Source organism: Ranitomeya imitator, chromosome 3, assembly GCF_032444005.1.
Source record: "Ranitomeya imitator isolate aRanImi1 chromosome 3, aRanImi1.pri, whole genome shotgun sequence".
Lineage (NCBI taxonomy): Eukaryota > Metazoa > Chordata > Amphibia > Anura > Dendrobatidae > Ranitomeya > Ranitomeya imitator.
In genome coordinates this window covers 676,089,165-676,110,545 of record NC_091284.1, presented here as the reverse complement: position 1 = coordinate 676,110,545, position 21,381 = coordinate 676,089,165, and the positions used below count along the sequence as shown (strand labels likewise).

General features: G+C 46.5%; 1 protein-coding gene across 1 annotated transcript in view; it reads left to right on the top strand.

Moving 5' to 3' along the window:
* The window catches only part of MCRS1 (microspherule protein 1), a 55,944-nt gene that overhangs the window by 11,111 nt on the left and 23,452 nt on the right, over window positions 1–21,381 (top strand). The window contains exons 6-11 of the mRNA XM_069758367.1: window positions 8,909–9,047; window positions 9,535–9,610; window positions 12,526–12,554; window positions 15,844–15,936; window positions 17,417–17,499; window positions 17,582–17,669. Of these exons, the coding sequence (XP_069614468.1) occupies window positions 8,909–9,047; window positions 9,535–9,610; window positions 12,526–12,554; window positions 15,844–15,936; window positions 17,417–17,499; window positions 17,582–17,669 (508 nt within the window). The remainder of the gene's footprint in view (window positions 1–8,908; window positions 9,048–9,534; window positions 9,611–12,525; window positions 12,555–15,843; window positions 15,937–17,416; window positions 17,500–17,581; window positions 17,670–21,381) is intronic.

Below are 21,381 nucleotides of genomic sequence, written 5' to 3'. Positions count from 1 at the left end.
ATATCACCACATAAATAAAACTTAGGTATATCATAATAAAAAATTAATTAACCCGATACATAAATGCTGTAACAACAAGAAAAAAATGAAGATGGCAGAATTGCTTTTCATTCGGTCACCACTCCTCCTTAAAAAAATCAAACAAAAACAAAACAACTGATAAGCTGATTATATCTATCCCACATTAGTTATATAGCAAAAAATAAGTTCTCAATAGCTTCGTAGACAAAAGATAAAAAATGTTGTTTTTCATAAGTAGGTGATACAAGCAAAAACTTTTTTTTTTTTTTTTTTTTTAAAGAAAACCTTTTTTGCATTTTTTTTCTCTCCAATTTAATACCAAACTTACATAATTTTTTAATATAGCTGTTATCTACTTGTTCTGGAGAATCATCATTATTTAGAATAATTTTTGATAATATACATTTTTTTTATGGTCAGAACTCCGGAATATAGATGTTAGTTCTCAATTATAGGTAATATAGTGAATGGTATATAGGGATTTAACCACAACACTAATTGCATAATATAATTGTAATTGAACGCCATTAACCCCTCCCCGCCCCATGACGCCACGTAGGCGTCATGAAAGTCGGTGCCAATCCGACCCATGACGCCTATGTGGCGTCATGGAAAGATCGCGTCCCTGCAGATCCGGTGAAAGGGTTAACTCCCATTTCACCCGATCTGCAGGGACAGGGGGAGTGGTAGTTTAGCCCAGGGGGGGTGGCTTCACCCCCTCGTGGCTACGATCGCTCTGATTGGCTGTTGAAAGTGAAACTGCCAATCAGAGCGATTTGTAATATTTCACCTATTCTAACGGGTGAAATATTACAATCCAGCCATGGCCGATGCTGCAATATCATCGGCCATGGCTGGAAACACTAATGTGCCCACCGCCACCGATCGCCCCCCGATCTGGCCGGTACACTGCTCCGGCTCCCCTCCGTCCAGTGCTCTGATCCACCAATCCACCCCCCCCCCCCGTGCTCCGTTCCACCCCCCCCCCCCCCGTGCTCCGTTCCAACCCCCCACCGTGCTCCGTTCCACGCCCCCCGTGCTCCGTTCCACGCCTGCCACGCTCCGATTTCCCCCCATTCTCCGATTCTCCCCCCCCCCCCCCCCCCGTGCTCCCCCCCACCCCATCATACTTACCGATCCTGCCGGGCTCCGTCCGTCTTCTCCCTGGGTGCCGCCATCTTCCAAAATGGCGGGCGCATGCGCAGTGCGCCCGCCGAATCTGCCGGCCGGCAGATTCGTTCCAAAGTTCATTTTGATCACTGAGATTATATCTCAGTGATCAAAATAAAAAAAATAATAAATGACCCCCCCCCTTTGTCACCCCCATAGGTAGGGACAATAAAAAAAATGAAGAATTTTTTTTTTCCCACTAATATTAGAATAGGGGTAGGGTTAGGGTTTCGGTTTGTGCACACGTATTCTGGTCCTCTGCGGATTTTTCCTCTGCGGATTTGATAAATCCGCAGTGCTAAACCGCTGCGGATTTACCGCGTTTTTTTCTGCGCATTTCACTGCGGTTTTACAATTGCGATTTTCTATTGGAGCAGTTGTAAAACCGCTGCGGAATCCGCAGAAAGAAGCGACATGCTGCGGAATGTAAACCGCTGCGTTTCCGTGCAGTTTTTCCGCAGCATGTGTACAGCGATTTTTGTTTCCCGTAGGTTTACATTGAACTGTAAACTCATGGGAAACTGCTGCGGATCCGCAGCGTTTTCCGCAGCGTGTGCACATACCTTTAGAATTAGGCTATGTGCACACGGTGCGGATTTGGCTGCGGATCGGCCGCTGCGGATTCGCAGCAGTGTTCCATCAGGTTTACAGTACCATGTAAACATATGAAAATCCAAATCCGCTGTGCCCATGGTGCGGAAAATACCGCGCGGAAACGCTGCGTTGTATTTTCCGCAGCATGTCAATTCTTTGTGCGGATTCCGCAGCGTTTTACACCTGTTCCTCAATAGGAATCCGCAGGTGAAATCCGCACAAAAAACACTGAAAATCCGCAGGTAAAACGCAGTGCCTTTTACCCGCGGATTTTTAAAAAATGATGCTGAAAAATCTCACTCGAATCCGCAACGTGGGCACATAGCCTTAGGGTTAGGGCTGGAATTAGGGTTGTGATTAGGGTTATGGCTACACTTGGGATTAGGGTTAGGGGTGTGTTGGGGTTAGTGTTGGAGTTAGAATTGAGGGGTTACCACTGTTTAGGCACATCAGGGGTCTCCAAACGCAACATGGCGCCACCATTGATTCCAGCCAATCTCGTATTCAAAAAGTCAAATGGTGCTCCCTCAATTCCGAGCCCTGACGTGTGCCCAAACAGTGGTTTACCCCCACATATGGGGTACCAGCATACTCAGGACAAACTGCGCAACAATTACTGGGGTCCAATTTCTCCTGTTACCCTTGTGAAAATAAAGAAATGCTTGCTAAAACATCATTTTTGAGGAAAGAAAAATGATTTTTTATTTTCACGGCTCTGCGTTGTAAACGTCTGTGAAGCACTTGGGGGTTCAAAGTGCTCACCACATATCTAGATAAGTTCCTTGGGGGGTCTAGTTTCTAAAATGGGATCACTTGTGGGGGGTTTCTACTGTTTAGGCACACCAGGGGCTCTGCAAACGCAATGTGACGCCCGCAGACCATTCCATCAAAGTCTGCATTTCAAAAGTCACTACTTCCCTTCTGAGCCCCGACGTGTGCCCAAACAGTGGTTTACCCCCACACATGGGGTATCCGCGTACTCAGGAGAAACTGGACAACAACTTTTGGGGTCCAATTTCTCCTGTAACCCTTGGGAAAATAAAAAATTCTGGGCTAAATAATTATTTTTGAGGAAAGAAAACGTATTTATTATTTTCACGGCTCTGCATTATAAACTTCTATGAAGCACTTGGGGGTTCAAAGTGCTCACCACACATCTAGGTAAGTTCCTTTCGGGGTCTAGTTTCCAAAATGGGGTCACTTGTGGGGGGTTTCTACTGTTTAGGCACATCAGGGGCTCTGCAAACGCAACGTGACGCCCGCAGAGCATTCCATCAAAGTCTGCATTTCAAAACGTCACTACTTCAATTCCGAGCCCCGGCATGTGCCCAAACAGTAGTTTACCCCCACATATGGGGTATCAGCATACTCAGGACAAACAATATTTGGGGTCCAATTTCTCCTATTATCCTTGGCAAAATAGGAAATTCCAGGCTAAAAAATCATTTTTGAGGAAAGAAAAATTATTTTTTATTTTCATGGCTCTGCGTTATAAACTTCTGTGAAGCACCTGGGGGTTTAAAGTGCTCAATATGCATCTAGATAAGTTCCTTGGGGGGTCTAGTTTCCAAAATGGGGTCACTTGTGGGGGAGCTCCAATGTTTAGGCACACAGGGGCTCTCCAAACGCGACATGGTGTCCGCTAACAATTGGAGCTAATTTTCCATTCAAAAAGTCAAATGGCGCGCCTTCCCTTCCGAGCCCTGCCGAGTGCCCAAACAGTGGTTTACCCCCACATATGAGGTATCGGCGTACTCGGGAGAAATTGCCCAACAAATTTTATGATCCATTTTATCCTACTGCCCATGTGAAAATGAAAAAATTGAGGCGAAAAGAATTTTTGTGTGAAAAAAAAGTACTTTTTCATTTTTACAGATCAATTTGTGAAGCACCTGAGGGTTTAAAGTGCTCACTAGGCATCTAAATAAGTTCCTTGGGGGTCTAGTTTCCAAAATGGGGTCAGTTGTGGGGGAGCGCCAATGTTTAGGCACACAGGAGCTATCCAAACGCGACATAGTGTCCGCTAACGATGGAAATAATTTTTCATTCAAAAAGTCAAATGGCGCTCCTTCCCTTCCGAGCCTTACCATGTGCCCAAACAGTGGTTTACCCCCACATGTGAGGTATTGGTGTACTCAGGACAAATTGGACAACAACTTTCGTGGTTCAGTTTCTCCTTTTACCATTGGGAAAATAAAAAAATTGTTGCTAAAAGATAATTTTTGTGACTAAAAAGTTAAATGTTCATTTTTTCCTTCCATGTTGCTTCTGCTGCTGTGAAGCACCTGAAGGGTTAATAAACTTCTTGAATGTGGTTTTGAGTACCTTGAGGGGTGCAGTTTTTAGAATGGTGTCACTTTTGGGTATTTTCAGCCATATAGACCCCTCAAACTGACTTCAAATGTGAGGTGGTCCCTAAAAAAAATGGTTTTGTAAATTTCGTTGTAAAAATGACAAATCGCTGGTCAAATTTTAACCCTTATAACTTCCTAACAAAAAAAAAATTTTGTTTCCAAAATTGTGCTGATGTAAAGTAAACATGTGGGAAATGTTATTTATTAACTATTTTGTGTCACATATCTCTCAGGTTTAACAGAATAAAAATTCAAAATGTGAAAATTGCGAAATTTTCAAAATTTTCGCCAAATTTCCATTTTTATCACAAATAAACGCAGAATTTATTGACCTAAATTTACCACTAACATGAAGCCCAATATGTCACGAAAAAACAATCTCAGAACCGCTAGGATCCGTTGAAGCGTTCCTGAGTTATTACCTCATAAAGGGACACTGGTCAGAATTGCAAAAAACGGCAAGGTCTTTAAGGTCAAAATAGGCTGGGTCATGAAGGGGTTAAAAGAAAACTAAAAATAAAATGGCGGAATAGAGTAAAACAATAAATGTATACACCCCACCGACTGGCATTATTCACTTCAGTTTAGCTTTGTGTCAGTAGGAGGTGGACACGGGTCTTTCATTAGACCCTTATCTACCTCAATGTGCATCGTTTTCTTTCAGGTTTTCCAGAGGGATACAGGGTGAACAGTCACACCTGTAGTCCCACAATACGGACTATGAGTACGGCGTGTACTGCCACCCCGTATCCTCATAGATCCCTCAGCAGGACCATGATCCTAGCACACAAGCGTGCTCAGAAGTCCGGTCCTGGCTCCGTCCCCCACCCACTCGTCCACCAGAGCCGGTCTGTTGCGGAGACGAGGACTTCCATCAGCTCCCTGGACGTCTCATTCCTCTTCAGGTTATTAACGGCGTGGGATGTTTGAGGTGAGTATTTCCCCATCCCAGATCACATTCAAGGGGGGGTTTTGATAGGGGCTCCCAGAATACCTGGTCGTCGCTTGCACCTGGATGCAGCAGCACGGCCCGGGATTGCTGTATTGCGCGGCGGCCTTTGCAGGCAGCCACGTTTCTTCCTTCCCATGCCGCAGCTGCGGCCGCTCTGCCTTCTATTCCGGCATGGGGCCTTTACAGGCTGCCGCACCGCTTCTTACCTCGGCAGCCGCTCTGCTCCAGCGCCGCGGTTTTCATGGCGGCCACACCACCTTATCCAGCGGGACAGCCCTGACAGGCTGTCACGCCGCTTCTTCCTGTGGCGCACTGCTCCGGCGCCGCGGTTTTCACGGCAGTTCTCCGCAGCTCTTTTCTCCGGCGGTCGCCGGCCTCTAATTTAGGCCCCAGCTTCTGCCCGGGACTACTTCCACTTTCATCAGGCAGGCTTTCTCCCGCCCGACAATCTGTCCTGCACTATCCGCCCACCGGCGCCATCTTGGTGCTCCTGGGCGCACGGCTAACTCCTCCTCTCTACACCGCTGCTTGGTGCCACACATCGCACTCCGCCCCTTCCAGAGTGCACATTCTGGTGCCCTTTCAGCGGTCACCATCTGCAGTTCACTCCCGGATTGCAGCAGGAGCTCACGCCTAAAGGTCTACTTCTCTCCGGAGGTCCACCTGCAAGCCGGACAGCTTCCTCCACCTGGAATCCGTTTTTTCGTCTGCCGTGAGTAACTCTGCACTGCATTCTGGCCTTCCTTCAGGCAAGGCTGGAGTCGGACCTCGCTCTTAGTTCCCTAAAGGGCCAGGTTTCTGCGCTCTCCATCCTTTTTCAGAAGACATTAGCTTCTCGGCCACAGGTTAAGACCTTCAAGGAGTAGCCCACGCTGTCTCTCCTTACAGGGCCCCTGTGGATTCATGAGATTTTAATCTTATGCTGGACGTTCTGAGGGGTTCCCCCATTGAGCCTCTCAGGGAGGTTTCCCTGTTGGTTCTATCTTGGAAGGTGACCTTTTCTTGTGGCCATCACTTCGATCCGCAGCGTTTCCGAGTTGGCGGCCCTTTCTTGCCGACCTCCGTTCTTTGTTATCCCCAAGGACAAGGTGGTCCTCAGGCCTCCACCTTCCTTCCTTCCTAAGGTGGTTTCTACCTTCCACCTCAACGAAGACATCGTTCTACCTTCCTTTTGTCCAGCTCCGACTCATCCTCTGGAGCGATCGTTGAACAAGCTGGACCTCGTCAGGGCAGTGAGGATCTACCTGGCTAGAACGGACGCTTTCTGGAAGACGGTGTCTCTTTTCGTCATTCCTGATGGCACGCGTCAGGGCCTGCCTGCTTCCAAGGCCACTGTCACGCACGTGCCCAGACTGGTTGGCGCGGGCATACGGGGGTGTGGCCCCACTGGACCACAGACCAAACTTCACTGGAAGGGGCGTAACTAAGTAGCTTCCTAGGTGTTCGCTGGAGCCTCTGATGGTGAGGTCAGACTTGTGCAATAGGAAGCTACCAGGTGCCACTCCAGGGTGATGTCTGGCTGTGGCTGCTGATCCCACTAAGGAACGGAGCGGGCACGGCTGGCACTCTGGCTGACAGGCGGGCACGGCTGGGACACAGGCAGGCAGACGGGTACAACAGAGACACTGGCGGGTAGGCGGACACGGCTGGCTCTCTGGTAGGCAGGCGGGTACGGCTGGAACATAGGAAGAACCGGTAGGGACCGGTCTGCAGGCAGGTATGTGAAACGGGTAGGAACCTGTTCAGACAGGAGTACTAAGTAACAAGTAGAGAAAGACCGCAAGAGCGGATGCAGAGCGAAAGCACAAGAGCTAGAACCAAGAATAGAAACGCAGGAGGCTGAGTACGAGTAGAAGGTGGAACTAAGAGAAGAGAAGAAGGCGGAGCCAAGAGCGGAGACGCTGGAGGCGGAGCCAAGAGCGGAGACGCTGGAGGCGGAGCCAAGAGCGGAGACGCTGGAGGCGGAGCCAAGAGCGGAGACGCTGGAGGCGGAGCCAAGAGCGGAGACGCTGGAGGCGGAGCCAAGAGCGGAGACGCTGGAGGCGGAGCCAAGAGCGGAGACGCTGGAGGCGGAGCCAAGAGCGGAGACGCTGGAGGCGGAGCCAAGAGCGGAGACGCTGGAGGCGGAGCCAAGAGCGGAGACGCTGGAGGCGGAGCCAAGAGCGGAGACGCTGGAGGCCTAGCCAAGAGCGGAGACGCTGGAGGCGGAGGCGCTGGAGGCGGAGCCAGGTAGAACCGCAAAGAGCGGAGCCACAGAGCAAAGCCACAGAGTGTAAAGCAAGGTCAGAATGCAGAGCAAAGAGAAGCAGAGCCACAGACAGTGATGAACAGAGCAGAAAAGGCAAACCAAGACAGATATAAACAGACAGAGGAATAGGACTAGACTAAGACAGAGTCAGGAACGAGAAAAGACACAGAGACATAGACACAAGCCAGGGTGTGATGCCCCTCTGGGTGGCTACACAAGACAGAGACCAGGGTACAAAGCCCCACTGGGTGGCTATACAGGACAAGACCAGGGTACAACGCCCCCCTGGGTGGCAGACAAGAAAGAGTAACCGAGGCAGGACCTGGCACCTCAGCAGCTAAGAACTGACTGAGGGAGTAAGTTGCACAGGCCCAGACCACAGAGTGGAGCTGCACTAAATACAGGAGGCCTCTTGGTAATTGGTCAGGAACTGATTAGACAGATGCACCTGATTCCTATAAGAACCAGAGAGTTCAGGCGCCGCCCCCTATACACATAGCCATGAGGCATGCAGAGAGCAGAGACACAGAACATGGAGCTGGCATGAAACAGAAACCACATCATGGCCTGGAGCAGTGGGTAAGATTGTGTGAGAGATGTGAGGCCATGCTGTGATGCCAGCAGAGTTGTTACAGCCACAATTGCTCGCTGGATCAGAACTGCAATTTTGGAGGCTTACCGGGTCAAGAACAGAGTGCCCCCTCCCCGGGCAGTCGGCGCTTCCTGGGCGGTACACCACAGCTTTGCAAAGCGGCAACCTGGTCTTCCATCCACACGTTCGCCAAATTTTACAAGGTCCATACCTACGCTTCGGCGGACGCCAGCCTAGGCAGAAGGATCTTGCAGGCGGCAGTGGTGAGTCCTCTGACCTGATGGAAGTCTGTTTTTCCCGCCCTTGGGACTGCTTTGGGACGTCCCATGGTTCCTGTGTCCCCCAATGAGAAGCGATAGAGAAAACAGGATTTTTGGATGCTTACCGTAAAATCTGTTTCTCGGAGCCTCCATTGGGGGACACAGCACCCTCCCATTGTTATTCAGTTTCTGTTGTTTGGTGTTCTATGACTGTTCTCATGTTTACAGTTCTCATGTTTGTGGTTATGTTTCAACCATATTGTTTTTCTCCTACTGCCTTCTCACTAACTGAAGTGTATAATGCCAGTCGGTGGGGTGTACACTGCAGAGGAGGAGCTAACTTTTTTTTGTGCATAGTGTCAGCCTCCTAGTGGCAGCAGCATACACCCCATGGTTCCTGTGCCCCCCAATGGAGGCTCCGAGAAACAGATTTTACGGTAAGCAACCAAAAATCCTGTTATAACTGATACTTATAGTTTTCAAACACATAAAGTTAATTTCGAACATAATCTGCCGCCCATGGGTATAGTCAGCATCTACGGGGGGGATTCTAGTCTGGGGGCCCTCACTCCTTCATTTTCCCAGAGTTCTAGCTGCATTCATGCAAGGGTCACCTGAACCCAAGTTGGGCTAGAGGTTTTTGGATGATTATTTTGGGTATATCCTGAAGCATAGACTGTGCTGCACATTCTATTACATTGCTGGTATTCCTTACAGAGCTCTCAGCCCACGCTGGAGACGTTTCAGGATCTACTAAACAAGCATCCGGAGGTTTTCTACATGTCGCGCACAGCCAAGTCTCTCCAGGTGCACTGGCAGCTTATGAAGCAGTATTATCTACTGGAGGACCAAACCGGTATGTAGCTCATATCCTGCCCGTTGTACTGATGATACTTCATCTTTATTCCAGGATGAAGTTTGAGAAATATATTTATTTCTATATCTATCTATCTATCTATCTATCTAATCTCTACTATATAATTGTCTAAGGGTCACTTCCGTCTGTCTGTCATGGATATTCATTGGTCACGGCCTCTGTCTGTCATGGAAATCCAAGTCGCTGATTGATTGTGGCAAAACGCCCACGACCATTACCACGACCAATCAGCGACGGCCATAGTCTGGTAGCGAAATGGCCGCTGCTTTACTGCCTTGCAGTCAGCGCTGAGTGCTCACACAGGGTTAATGCCAGAGTTAACGGACCGCGGTGTAATGCACTCCGTTAACGCAGCTATTAACCGTGTGACCAACTTTTTACTATTGATGCTGCGTATGCCCTTTTAAATACTCCTACTACTCCTACTATGGGTAATCTCTTCTTTTTTTCTTTGTCTATATTTTAGTTCAGCCTTTACCCAAAGGGGATCAAATTCTAAACTTTTCTGATGCAGAGGACATGCTTGATGATGATAAGCTGAGGTAAGAAATTGCTGTTATTTATTTTTCAGTTTTTTTGCTGTTTATTTTATTTTTTTTAAAGTACCGTATATGCACGAGTATAAGCCAAGACTCCTAATTTTGCCCCCAAAAAACTGGGAAAACTTAATGCGAGTATAAGCCTAGGGTGGGAAATGCAGCATCTACTGGTAAATTTCAAAAATAAAAATAGGTACCAATAAAAGTAAAATTAATTGAGACATCAGTAGGTTAAGTGTTTTTGAATATCCATATTGAATCAGGAGCCTTATATAATGGTCCATAAAGTTCATGATGGGCCCCATAAGATGCTCCATAATAAAATATGCCCCATATAATGCTCCATAAAGTTTATGATGGGCCCCATAAGATGCTCCATAGACACATTTTCCCCATATAATGCTGCACAAAGGTTGATTATGACCCCATAAGATGCTCCATAGAAACATTTGCCCCATATAATGCTGCTGCGATTAAAAAAAAAAAAATGACATGCTCACCTCTTGTCCTGAGCAGGCGGAGACACCGGTGCGATATTCACCTGTCCCCATTCCACCGCCGCTAAACACGTCATCGCACCCTCTGACCTGAACGTCACAGCCAGAGGACGCGGAAGACACAGCGGCGCGCGGCGGTGGAATGGGTACAGGTGAATATCGCAATACTCACCCTCCCGGTGTGGTCCCTGGCAGCTTCTTCGATGCGATGGTCTCTGGCGCCGGCAGCTTGTGCCTGTGTTCAGCGATCACTGGTACCGCTCATTAAAGTAATGAATATGCGCTCCCCCTATGGGAGGGAAGTCACGTCTATATTCATTACTTTAGTGAGCGGTACCACGTGACCGCTGAACAAACACAGGAAGAGCTGCGGGCGCCGGAGAAGCAGGGACATGCAGAGACGCATCGGGAGCAGGTGAGCACGATGTGACAGCCGCCGCTCCCCCTCCCCCGCCAACCCGCTGGGACAATGATTCGAATATAAGCCGAGGGGGGCACTTTCAGTCTAAAAAATGGGCTGAAAATCTCGACTTATACTCGAGTATACACGGTACTAAAACTGCAAGAGTTGGAGCATTGGATATTGCACGCTTGCTTTGTTCAATTGTATAATCCTGTCATCTTGTTCAAACGGTTTTTCCCACTGTCTTTATATTATTACCTACCGTATATACTCGAGTATAAGCCGAGATTTTCAGCCCACTTTTTTGGGCTGAAAGTAACCCTCTTGGCTTATACTTGAGTCATACCCAGGGGTTGGCAGAGGAGGGGGAGCGGAGCTGTGTAATAATACTCACCTGCTCCTGGCGTGGTCCCTGCACGTCTTTTCCCCGGCGCCGGCAGCTTCCTGTAGTGAGCGGTCACATGGTACCGCTCATTACAGTAATGAATATGGACCCCACTCCACTCCCATAGGGGTGGAGCCGCATATCCATTACTGTAATGAGCGGTACCATGTGACCGCTCACTACATGAAGAAGCTGCCGGCGCCGGGGAACAGACGTGCAGGGATTGTGCCAGGAGCAGGTGAGTATAACGCAGTACGCGATATTCATCTGCTCCCCGTTCCACCGTCGGCGCTGCTGCGTCTTTCGTGTTCTCTGCAGTGACGCTCAGGTCAGAGGGCGCGATGACGCGATTAGTGCTCGCCGCCCTCTGCCTGAACGTCGTTGCAGAGGACAGGAAAACACAGCGGTGGTCGGTGGTGGAACGCGGAGCAGGTGAATATAGCAAGTGCCGGGGGCCTGAGAGGTGAGTATGTGATTTTATTTTTTTTAATCGCAGCAACAGCATATGGGGCAAATATCTCTATGGAGCATCTTATGGGGCCATGTGCAGCATTACATGGGGCAAATATCTGTATGGAGCATCTTATGGGGCCATGTGCAGCATTATATGGGGCAAATATCTGTATGGGGCCATGTGCAGCATTATATGGAGCATCTTATGGGGCCATGTGCAGCATTATATGGGACAAATATCTGTATGGGGCCATGTGTAGCATTATATGGGGCAATTATCTGTATGGAGCATCTTATGGGGCCATATGCAGCATTATATGGGGCAATTATCTGTATGAAGCATCTTATGGTGCCATGTGCAACATTTTATGGGGCAAATATCTGTATAGAGCATCTTATGGGTCCATAATCCACATTTGTAGAGCATTATATGGAGCAAATGTGTCTATGGAGCATCTTATGGGGCCATAATCAACATTTGTGCAGCATTATATGGGGCATATTTTAATATGGAGCATCTTATGGAGCCCATCATAAACTGTATGGAGCATTATATGGGGCGTATTTTGTATGGAGCATCTTATGGGGCCATAATCAACATTTGTGCAGCATTATATGGGGCATATTTTAATATGGAGCATCTTATGGAGCCCATCATAAACTGTATAAAGCATTATATGGGGCTCCTGATTCAATATGGTCATTCAAAAAACACTTAACCTACTGATGTCTCAATTAATTTTACTTTTATTGGTATCTATTTTTACTTTTGAAATTTACCGGTAGCTGCAGCATTTTCCACCCTAGGCTTATTCTCGAGTCATTAAGTTTTTTCAGTTTTCTGAAATTAGGGGGGTCGGCTTATACTCGAGTATATACGGTACATTTGCTCATCGTGTATGTGATCCATGTATTAAGATTAACTGCTCCACTTATTGGTCAAAGTTTTGGTGTCCGTTTGAACACTATGACTGTATTGCTCTGTGACCTCTCCAGGTACATTGTGTATTTCTTGATACTGATTTGCCAAATGTGACATTTGCTGAGAGGTGCTCACTTTCTTACTGAGCAATCTCTACGTGTTCAATAGTGGTGTCATATTTTGTGAGTATTGATTACTTCACTTCTGTTATGCAGCATTCATTTTTATGTCATTTTGATCCTTTGATTATTTTTGTAGGGATTCCCGAGATGAAGTTCTGGAACATGGTAAGTGTTTTTTTTTTTTTTTTTTAGTTTAGTCTCCTCCTGTCAAAATAAATGAAATGGGTCGCTGCAAATCTGGTGTGACTGCCTTACCGTGGCAAATAAGAACTGTAAAGATTCAGTCTTCTGCTATTTTACACTCCATTACTGTACTTTACTAGTGTGATTTTTAGTATTGTTGTTCCATTTTTCTGCAGTTTTCAGTCTCTCTGAAAGGCCACATATGTACAGTATAGACCAAAAGTTTGGACACACCTTCTTCTCATTTAAAGATTTTTGTGTATTTTCATGACTATGAAAATTGTACATTATTATTATTTATTATTATTTAATGTTATAGCGCCATTTATTCCATGGCGCTTTACATGTGAGGAGGGGTATACATAATAAAAATAAGTGCAATAATCTTAAACAATACAAGTCATAACTGGTACAGGAGGAGTGAGGACCCTGCCCACGAGGGCTCACAATCTACAAGGGATGGGTGAGGATACAGTAGGCGAGGATAGAGCTGGTCAGGGTTCCAGAGTAGGGGTGATACGCGAGAGAAATCTTGTATACGATTGTGGGAAGAGGAGATAAGAGGGGAGTAGAGAATGAGATCTTGTGAGGATCGGAGGTTGCGTGTAGGTAAGTACCGGGAGACGAGGTCACAGATGTATGGAGGAGACAGGTTGTGGATGGCTTTGTATGTCATGGTTAGGCTTTTGTACTGGAGTCTCTGGGTAATGGGGAGCCAGTGAAGAGATTGACAGAGGGGAGAGGCCTGGGAATAGCGGGGGGGACAGGTGGATTAGTTGGGCAGCAGAGTTTAGAATAGATTAGAGGGGTGCGAGAGTGTTAGAGGGGAGGCAACAGAGCAGGAGGTTGCAGTAGTCAAGGCGGGAGATGATGAGGGCATGGACTAGGGTTTTTGCAGATTCTTGGTTGAGGAATGAACGGATTTGTGAAATGTTTTTGAGTTGAAGTCGGCAGGAAGTGGAAAGGGCTTGGATATGTGGTTTGAAGGAGAGATCAGCGTCAAGGATTACCCCGAGGCAGCGAGCTTGTGGGACTGGGGAGAGTGGGCAGCCATTTACTGTAATGGATAGGTTCGTTGGGGGGGGTCGCATGAGATGGGGGAAAGATGATGAATTCTGTTTTGTCCATGAAAGGGCCACTGTCACCCCCTCCAGCCGTTATAAACTAAAAGAGCCACCTTGTGCAGCAGTGATGCTGCATTCTAACAAGGTGGCTCTTTTAGTTTTTGGTTCATGTATTCCAAAAATAAAGCATTTTGAAACTTATCCAAAATACCCGTCTTTATCCAGGGAGGCAGGTCCTCACTCCCCAGCTTGAACCGCTACTCTGCTGTCACTCAAATCTTCAGGGGCTTTCGGCGCCGCCCCCTCCACGCTGTTTTCGCTTCAAAACCGGCGCCTGCGCTGTGTACTACTGTGTTGTGCAGGCGCAGTAAGCTCTGGCCGTCTCCTAGCAATTCTTTCCCGGCGATTGCTAGGAGGAGGCACGATCAGCTGAATATACAGACGCTGTAAGGCGGGGGACCTGGGTGACAGGATGACACGCAGTGCGCATGCCCAGGAATCCTAGCCCCGCACTGTGCATAATGCATAACACACTGCGGGGCTGGGATTCCCAAGGTGGGTGGCCGCACTGCCCGCACAGGCGCAGTCTGCAAGCCTGGCTGGGACGTCAGACGGCCAGAGCTTACTGCGCCTGCACAACACAGTTGTACACAGCGCAGGCGCCGGTTTTGAAGCGAAAACAGCGCGGAGGGGGCGGCGCCAAAAGCCCCTGAAGATTTGAGTGACGGCAGAGTAGCGGTTCAAGCTGGGGAGTGAGGACCTGCCTCCCTGGATAAAGACAGGTATTTTGGATAAGTTTCAAAATGCTTTATTTTGGGAATACATGAACCAAAAACTAAAAGAGCCACCTTGTTAGAATGCAGCATTACTGCTGCACAAGGTGGCTCTTTTAGTTTATAACGGCTGGAGGGGGTGACAGTGGCCCTTTCATGGCCAAAAATCTCGATTGGGTTCAGGTCTGGTGACTGTGGAGGCCAGGTCATCTGGCGTAGCACCCCATGACTCTACTTCTTGGTCAAATAGCCCTTACACAGCCTGGAGGTGTGTTTGGGGTCATTGTCCTGTTGAAAAATAAATGATGGTCCAACTAAACGCAAACCGGATGGAATAGCATGCCACTGCAAGATGCTGTGGTAGCCATGCTGGTTCAGTATGCCTTCAATTTTGAATTCATCCCCAACAGTGTCACCAGCAAAGCACCCCCAACACCATCACACCTCCTCCTTCATTCTTCACGGTGGGAACCAGGAATGTAGAGTCCATCCGTTCGCCTTTTCTGCATCGCACAAAGACACGGTGGTTGAAACCAAAGATCTCAAATTTGGACTCATCAGACCAAAGCACAGATTTCCACTGGTCTAATATCCATTCTGCTTGTTGCCTGTCCTTAGCACTGGTTTCCTAGCAGCTATTTTACCATGAAGGCCTGCTGCACAAAGTCTCCTCTTAACAGTTGTAGAGATGTGTCTGCTGCTAGAACTCTGTGTGGCATTGACCTGGTCTCTAATCTGAGCTGTTGTTAACCTGCGATTTCTGAGGCCGGTGACTTGGATTAACTTATCCCCAGAAGCAGAGGTGACTCTTGGTCTTCCTTTCCTGGGGCGGTTCCCATGTGAGCCAGTTTCTTTGTAGCGCTTGATGGTTTTTGCCACTGCACTTGGGGACACTTTCAAAGTTTAACCAATTTTGTGGACTGACTGACCTTCATTTCTTAAAGTAATGATCACCACTCGTTTTTCTTTACTTAGCTGCTTTTTTCTTGCCATAATACAAATTCTAACAGTCTATTCAGTAGGACTATCAACCGTGTATCCACCAGACTTTTGCACAACACAACTGATGGTCCCAACACCATTTATAAGGCAAGAAATCCCACTTATTAATTAAACCTGACAGGGCACACCTGTGAAGTAAAAACCATTCCCGGTGACTACCTCTTGAAGCTCATCAAGAGAATGCCAAGAGTGTGCAAAGCAGTCATCAAAGCAAAAGGTGGCTACTTTGAAGAACCTGGAATGTAAGACATATTTTCAATTATTTCACACTTTAAGTATAGAATTCCACATGTGTTAATTCATAGTTTTGATGCCTTCAGTGTGAATTTACTATTTTCATAGTCATGAAAATACAGAAAAATCTTTAAATGAGAAGGTGTGGCCAAACTTTTGGTCTGTACTGTATATACAATTTTTTTTTTTTTTTTACAGAACTTACTGTTGCGGACCGTCGCCAGAAACGTGAAATCCGTCAACTAGAGCAAGAACTGCATCGCTGGCAAGTTCTGGTGGACAGCATAACAGGTCAGTTTTTTTATGTATTTTCCATTAAATACATCACTGACTTATGTACCAATGAAACTGAAGTGTTCGCATACAATCAGTCTATTATGTTTAATGCTCCGTCAGTGAATTGTATTTAAATTGACATTAGATATCAATAGTGAGACCATAAAATGCTTATTCCCTTATTAATGTACAGATTCTTTCCTCCAGTGACTGACATTAAAAGCTGATTGCCCGGCCCATAGACGGAATAGTGTCAATAAAATCAGGATTTGTCATTAGAAACTGTGTACCCAAGTTTTAGGTATATAATACGCCTGGAGAAGCTCTGCAGCAGGTATATGCTTTAGAAAATAGCTATTTTGAGCACAATATTTCCCTGTATATTGGGGCTGTCCCGGCCTATTGTACTCGGTGCCTATTATGGCCTGGGGTATTTTGATACTCTGATTTTGGTATTGGGATTCAGATCCCCATAGGGTCCCTGGTATATAAACTGCAGATCTCCATTTATGTTCTCATAGGATAGACTTTAGCTGATATCCTATATCGGCGGTGCTAAGATATCTGTTATCCATTACTATGTATTAAGTGCAGGTGGTGGCTATACGTTTATGCTCAGTATTGGTGTCTATATGATTTATGGCATCCCCTATTACAGTTATTTTGGAATATATCAACTGTTTTTTATCTATTTATTGTTAATCAAAATATTTTTATTTTATATGAATTTTGTGGGATCTCTTCTTAGCCCCATAATTATATCTATGGGACTAGTTTTGGTATAATGGTTGAAGTGCCCCAAGTGATTTTTTTGGACATTTGGTGATATATAACATTTTGTATTAACTTAATACTTACCTGTTCCCAATACACAAATAATTTGTAAAGGCCCCATAGACATTGGTTGATATTGACAAGTTCAGCTGACAGTCTAATGGGTATAGAAGCCCCCGACAGATGAATGTCAGGGGTGGTAAGCATCCTGCATGTCTGATATCAGACTGCCGATCCTTTAGTTCTTTGAGTTCAGCCGGAGGCGTCTGGCAGTGACTCTCTTATGGAGAACAAGGAGAAGTGGATAGACCAAACGGTCCTGTGTATGGGAAAGATGGCGAGATAACAGCTGGCCAAACCGTGTGTGTGACGGCTATCTGTAAGGCACTGGTACGCTGCGGAGATTGCTGTCACACCCTCTGCTCACTGTATACTGAGAGCTGGATGAAGTCGCACCAGCACGCCTGTATTACTGAAAATCGAAGGCTGCTGGCAGGAATAACGTTTATTTCCTCCTGGCAGCTGGGCTTTCAGTATAGCAGCTGGGCAACTTTGGGACGCTGTTGACCTGCATATTTAGGCACATAACAGGTTCCCTTTAAGTGCTGAGGAAGAGACTTGATGGTGTCTTGGACACAAGCATCGGTGCCACCTCTGGGACCGGTATCTATTGGATACTAATACATTATTATGTGACTATAATGAGTTTTGTTGTATGTAGGAATGAGCTCTCCAGATTTCGACACACAGACGTTGGCAGTTTTACGAGGGCGCATGGTGCGATATCTCATGAGGTCTCGAGAGGTAATATACTTTAATCTAAAAATGCGTCTTTTATTGCGGGTTTTTTTTTTTAATAAAACAGTTTGTTTTCTCTTCTTACCAGATAACACTAGGTAGAGCCACTAAGGACAACCAGATTGATGTGGACCTGTCTCTAGAGGGCCCAGCATGGAAGATTTCCCGCAAACAAGGTATCTTTGGTGTGATAAGATCTCTAGATCATCTGCTACTATTGGCTCATCTGCAATGGATTTATAAATGCCCACATTTAAATGTAGATATATTGTATTTTTCGGGTTATAAAGACGCACTTTTTTCCCCCAAATTTGGGGGGAAAATGAGGGTGCGTCTTATAATGCGGATATACCTTACTGGAACCGATACCGCAGGCTGGGATGAGGGGGTGTCCAGTACTGCTGCTGCTTGTGTCCGGCACTGCGGTGGTGTGCGCTGCTGCAGGTGTCTCTGGTGCTGCTGCGGCTGTCTCTGGTGCTGTGGGGGGCTCTGCCGACATTTTGTGAAAGGCCAGAGCCCCCGCAGTTCCATGGTTTCCTGTGCGGTGGACTTCGGGACAATGGCCGCTCAGGGGCAGACGGAGATCTCGGGAGATCGCAGCGCCAAGATCTCCATCTGCACTTGCGCCGCCTCCGGCAGCCATTTTCCCGGAGTTCACCGCACAGGAAACCATGGAACTGCAGTAGTTTCTGGCCTTTCACAAAATGTCGGCATAGCTCCCCCACAGCAGCATCGGAGACGGCCGCAGCAGCACCGGACACCCAAAGCGCCACGCCGCACATCATACCATACCCTCATCCCGGCCTGCAGCGACCCCGGGAACCCGCTTCACCGCAGCCACCACCCCTGGCAAGCAATAAGAAGCATGAGTTATTAGAAGCACCACCATTTTATTAAAAAAAAAAAAAAATTTTTCCTATTTTTCTCCTCAAAATTTTGGGTGCGTCTTATAATCCGAAAAATATGGTATCTCAATTAATAGATATTGCTATTGTGGTTCTGATACAGAAACCTCGTCACAATGGTCTCTGGTTAGAAGTGCTGTACCCCAAAGCTCATGGCTGGATCCGCTATTATTCAGCTGTTAATGGTTTAGCAGGCGGGATTGTTAGTGTTATTTCTATTTAGGCAGGTTTTACCAAGCTATGTAGTATAAGTATAGTGCAGTCGTTGGAGTATGTTCATAAGTTACAAGTTGATGTGGACTAACAGACCTCCATTTGGCAGATGTTTTGTTGTGGAGGAAGTTAGACTTCTGCTCATGGGCACTGATAATATGCGGGCATCATATAGAGAGAAAGAAGAGTCACTTGTAGAGAAGAATCTGTGTGTACTTGTATATCACTGACTAAATAACAGCATGCGATGTCAGGCAGCAGCTTGTAAGGCCAGCGAGATATTGTCGTGTCTGAACTCATGGGACATGGCTGTAATATTACCCCTTTACATTAGTGCGACCTCACCTGGAATTTGCAGTTCCGTTCTGGGCACCAGTTTCTACAAAGGATGTATGGAAGCTAAAAGAGGTACAAGGAAGAGTCACAAAACTGATGTGGGCACAGAGTATAGGATCTGGGTTATGAGGAAAAATTCAAAGCATTACATTTATTTTAGTATTGAGAAGAGGGACATAGTTCACTTATACAAGAACATAAATGTCTAGTACAAAAGTATAGTGAAAATCTGTTTTATGTGAAACCACCTCAAAAGGGGAAAGACAGGCTAAATCTCCAGGGGAGACCAGGCTTCTTTAATAGTATGAGCGAATGTGCCCGACTAAGGTGTTATCTGAGCATGCTCGTGTGCCAACCAAGTGACTTTGGCGTGCTTGAATAATATGTTCGAGTCCTCGCGGCTGCATGTCTCACCGCTGTTCGACAGCCACAACACATGCAGTGATGGCCTGTTAGGCAGTCCCTGCATATGTTTCAGCTGTCGAACAGCCATGAGACATGCAGCCGCGAGGACTCGAACATATTATTCAAGCACGCCAAAGTCACTTGGTCACACGAGCATGCTCAGATAACACCTTATTCGGGCACCTTCGCTCATTACTATTCTTTACCATGAGAACTATTACTATATGGCATAGTCTACATCTGGAGCTGGGCACATCAGGAGCTGCTGATAATTTTTTAAAAAGGCTTAGGTGATTTTTTAGAAGAAAAAAGATATAATTCTATAAATGTATAAAGTGCTTTTCTGAGCGTTTGGTTCAGAGGACTGACAATTGCTATCAGGAGGGAAAGATGAGCTCTTTAGGACAGACCTGATCATGCATTATGGTTGTAGAGATGCCCCCTTTATTTCCCATCCCTCAGGTAAACTTTACAGATATATATTTTTTTAACTATGTAACTGTTCCCCGGTGTCCAATCCAAAACAACAGGCAGTTCTTGTTCTGGTTTGTTGATCCTGGAACAGATATAATGGAGCATTGCCAGATCTGGAAGACTCAGCATGACAAAATATTTATTACACGTTGATCATTTTTTGGACTGGGCGCTTAATTTGACCATTGCAAATAAAGTGAGTGGCTACTTTGCAGCTTCCCGACTTATTGCATGGACTCGAGAAGAAATCTGATGATCAGCTGGTCAGCAAGGTGACTTATTAAATGAGTTGTCCCAAAATCAAAACTAACCTCCTATCCACAAGACGTGGGATTTAATCACTGAGCTCTCCCAGGGAACACCAGAACGTCAGAGTCCCCTTTCTTTATGGGACTATACAAGGTAGCCAATCACCACCCTTGAGTATCTCCCCCACTTCTGTTCTGACTCCATGGGACCCAGGTGATAAGTTTTAATTTTGGGACAACCCCTTTAATAAGGTTGGTGATCCTCCATTGATTAGAGCGTGAAGTGCTATTGCCCTGAAATGTAGGCAGACCTCATGTTCACTATACGGTAAAACTGGCCCAGCAATATGATTCCTCAGATCACTACGATTACGCAGATACCAAGCGTGTATGGGTTCTTTTTTTTCTTTTTCTTTTTTTTTCTTAAGTGGTGAAAAATTATTCACATTTGAAAAAAAAAAAAAGTAATAATTTGCTTTTGTCGCCATTTTCTGAGACCCATAACATTTTACATTTCTGGGATATGTGGCTTTTTTGTGCCCTGAGGTGTCTTAACTGATACCATTTTGAGATGGATTTGATGTTTTGATTGCCTTTTGTTGCAGTGTTTGGTCTGAAAAACTGTAATTCTGGTGTGTGATTTTTTTTTTTTTTTCTTTTTAAGCCAAATATATTTATTTTATATTTTAATAGATAAGACTTTTATGGAAGCAGCAATACGAATTTTTTTTATTCGCTATCGCTTCATTGGGGGACACAGGAACCATGGGTGTATGCTGCTGTCGCTAGGAGGCTGACACTATGCACAAAAAAAGTTAGCTCCTCCCCTGCAGTGTACACCCTACCGACTGGAAGTAGGATATTCAGTTTAGCTTAGTGTCAGTAGGAGGTGGACACGGGTCTTTCATTAGACCCGTATCTACCTCCGTGTGCGTCGTTCCCTTTCAGGTACCACGGAGGGATACAGGGTGAACAGTCACACCTGTACTCCCATAAAGAGACTATGAGTATGGCGTGTACTGCCACTCCATATTCTCATACGTCTAGTCGGCAGGACCCCAGCCCCTAACACAGAAGCGGGTTGAGGTGATTCGGACCCGGGCCTGCCTCCATCTCCCACTCACCTGCCCATTTGCTGCAAATCTAGGTCCTGGCTTTTCTCGGGCCTAGTTACAGCGTTACAGTTACGTCCTCTCAACATCCGGGCGGGCTTTTCTCCCGCCCGAGTCTGTCTATACCCATTCCTGTGCAGGGCGGCTAGCTCTGCCCACTACTCCCAGCCGCCCCATTCGGCCTGGGATCGCTGC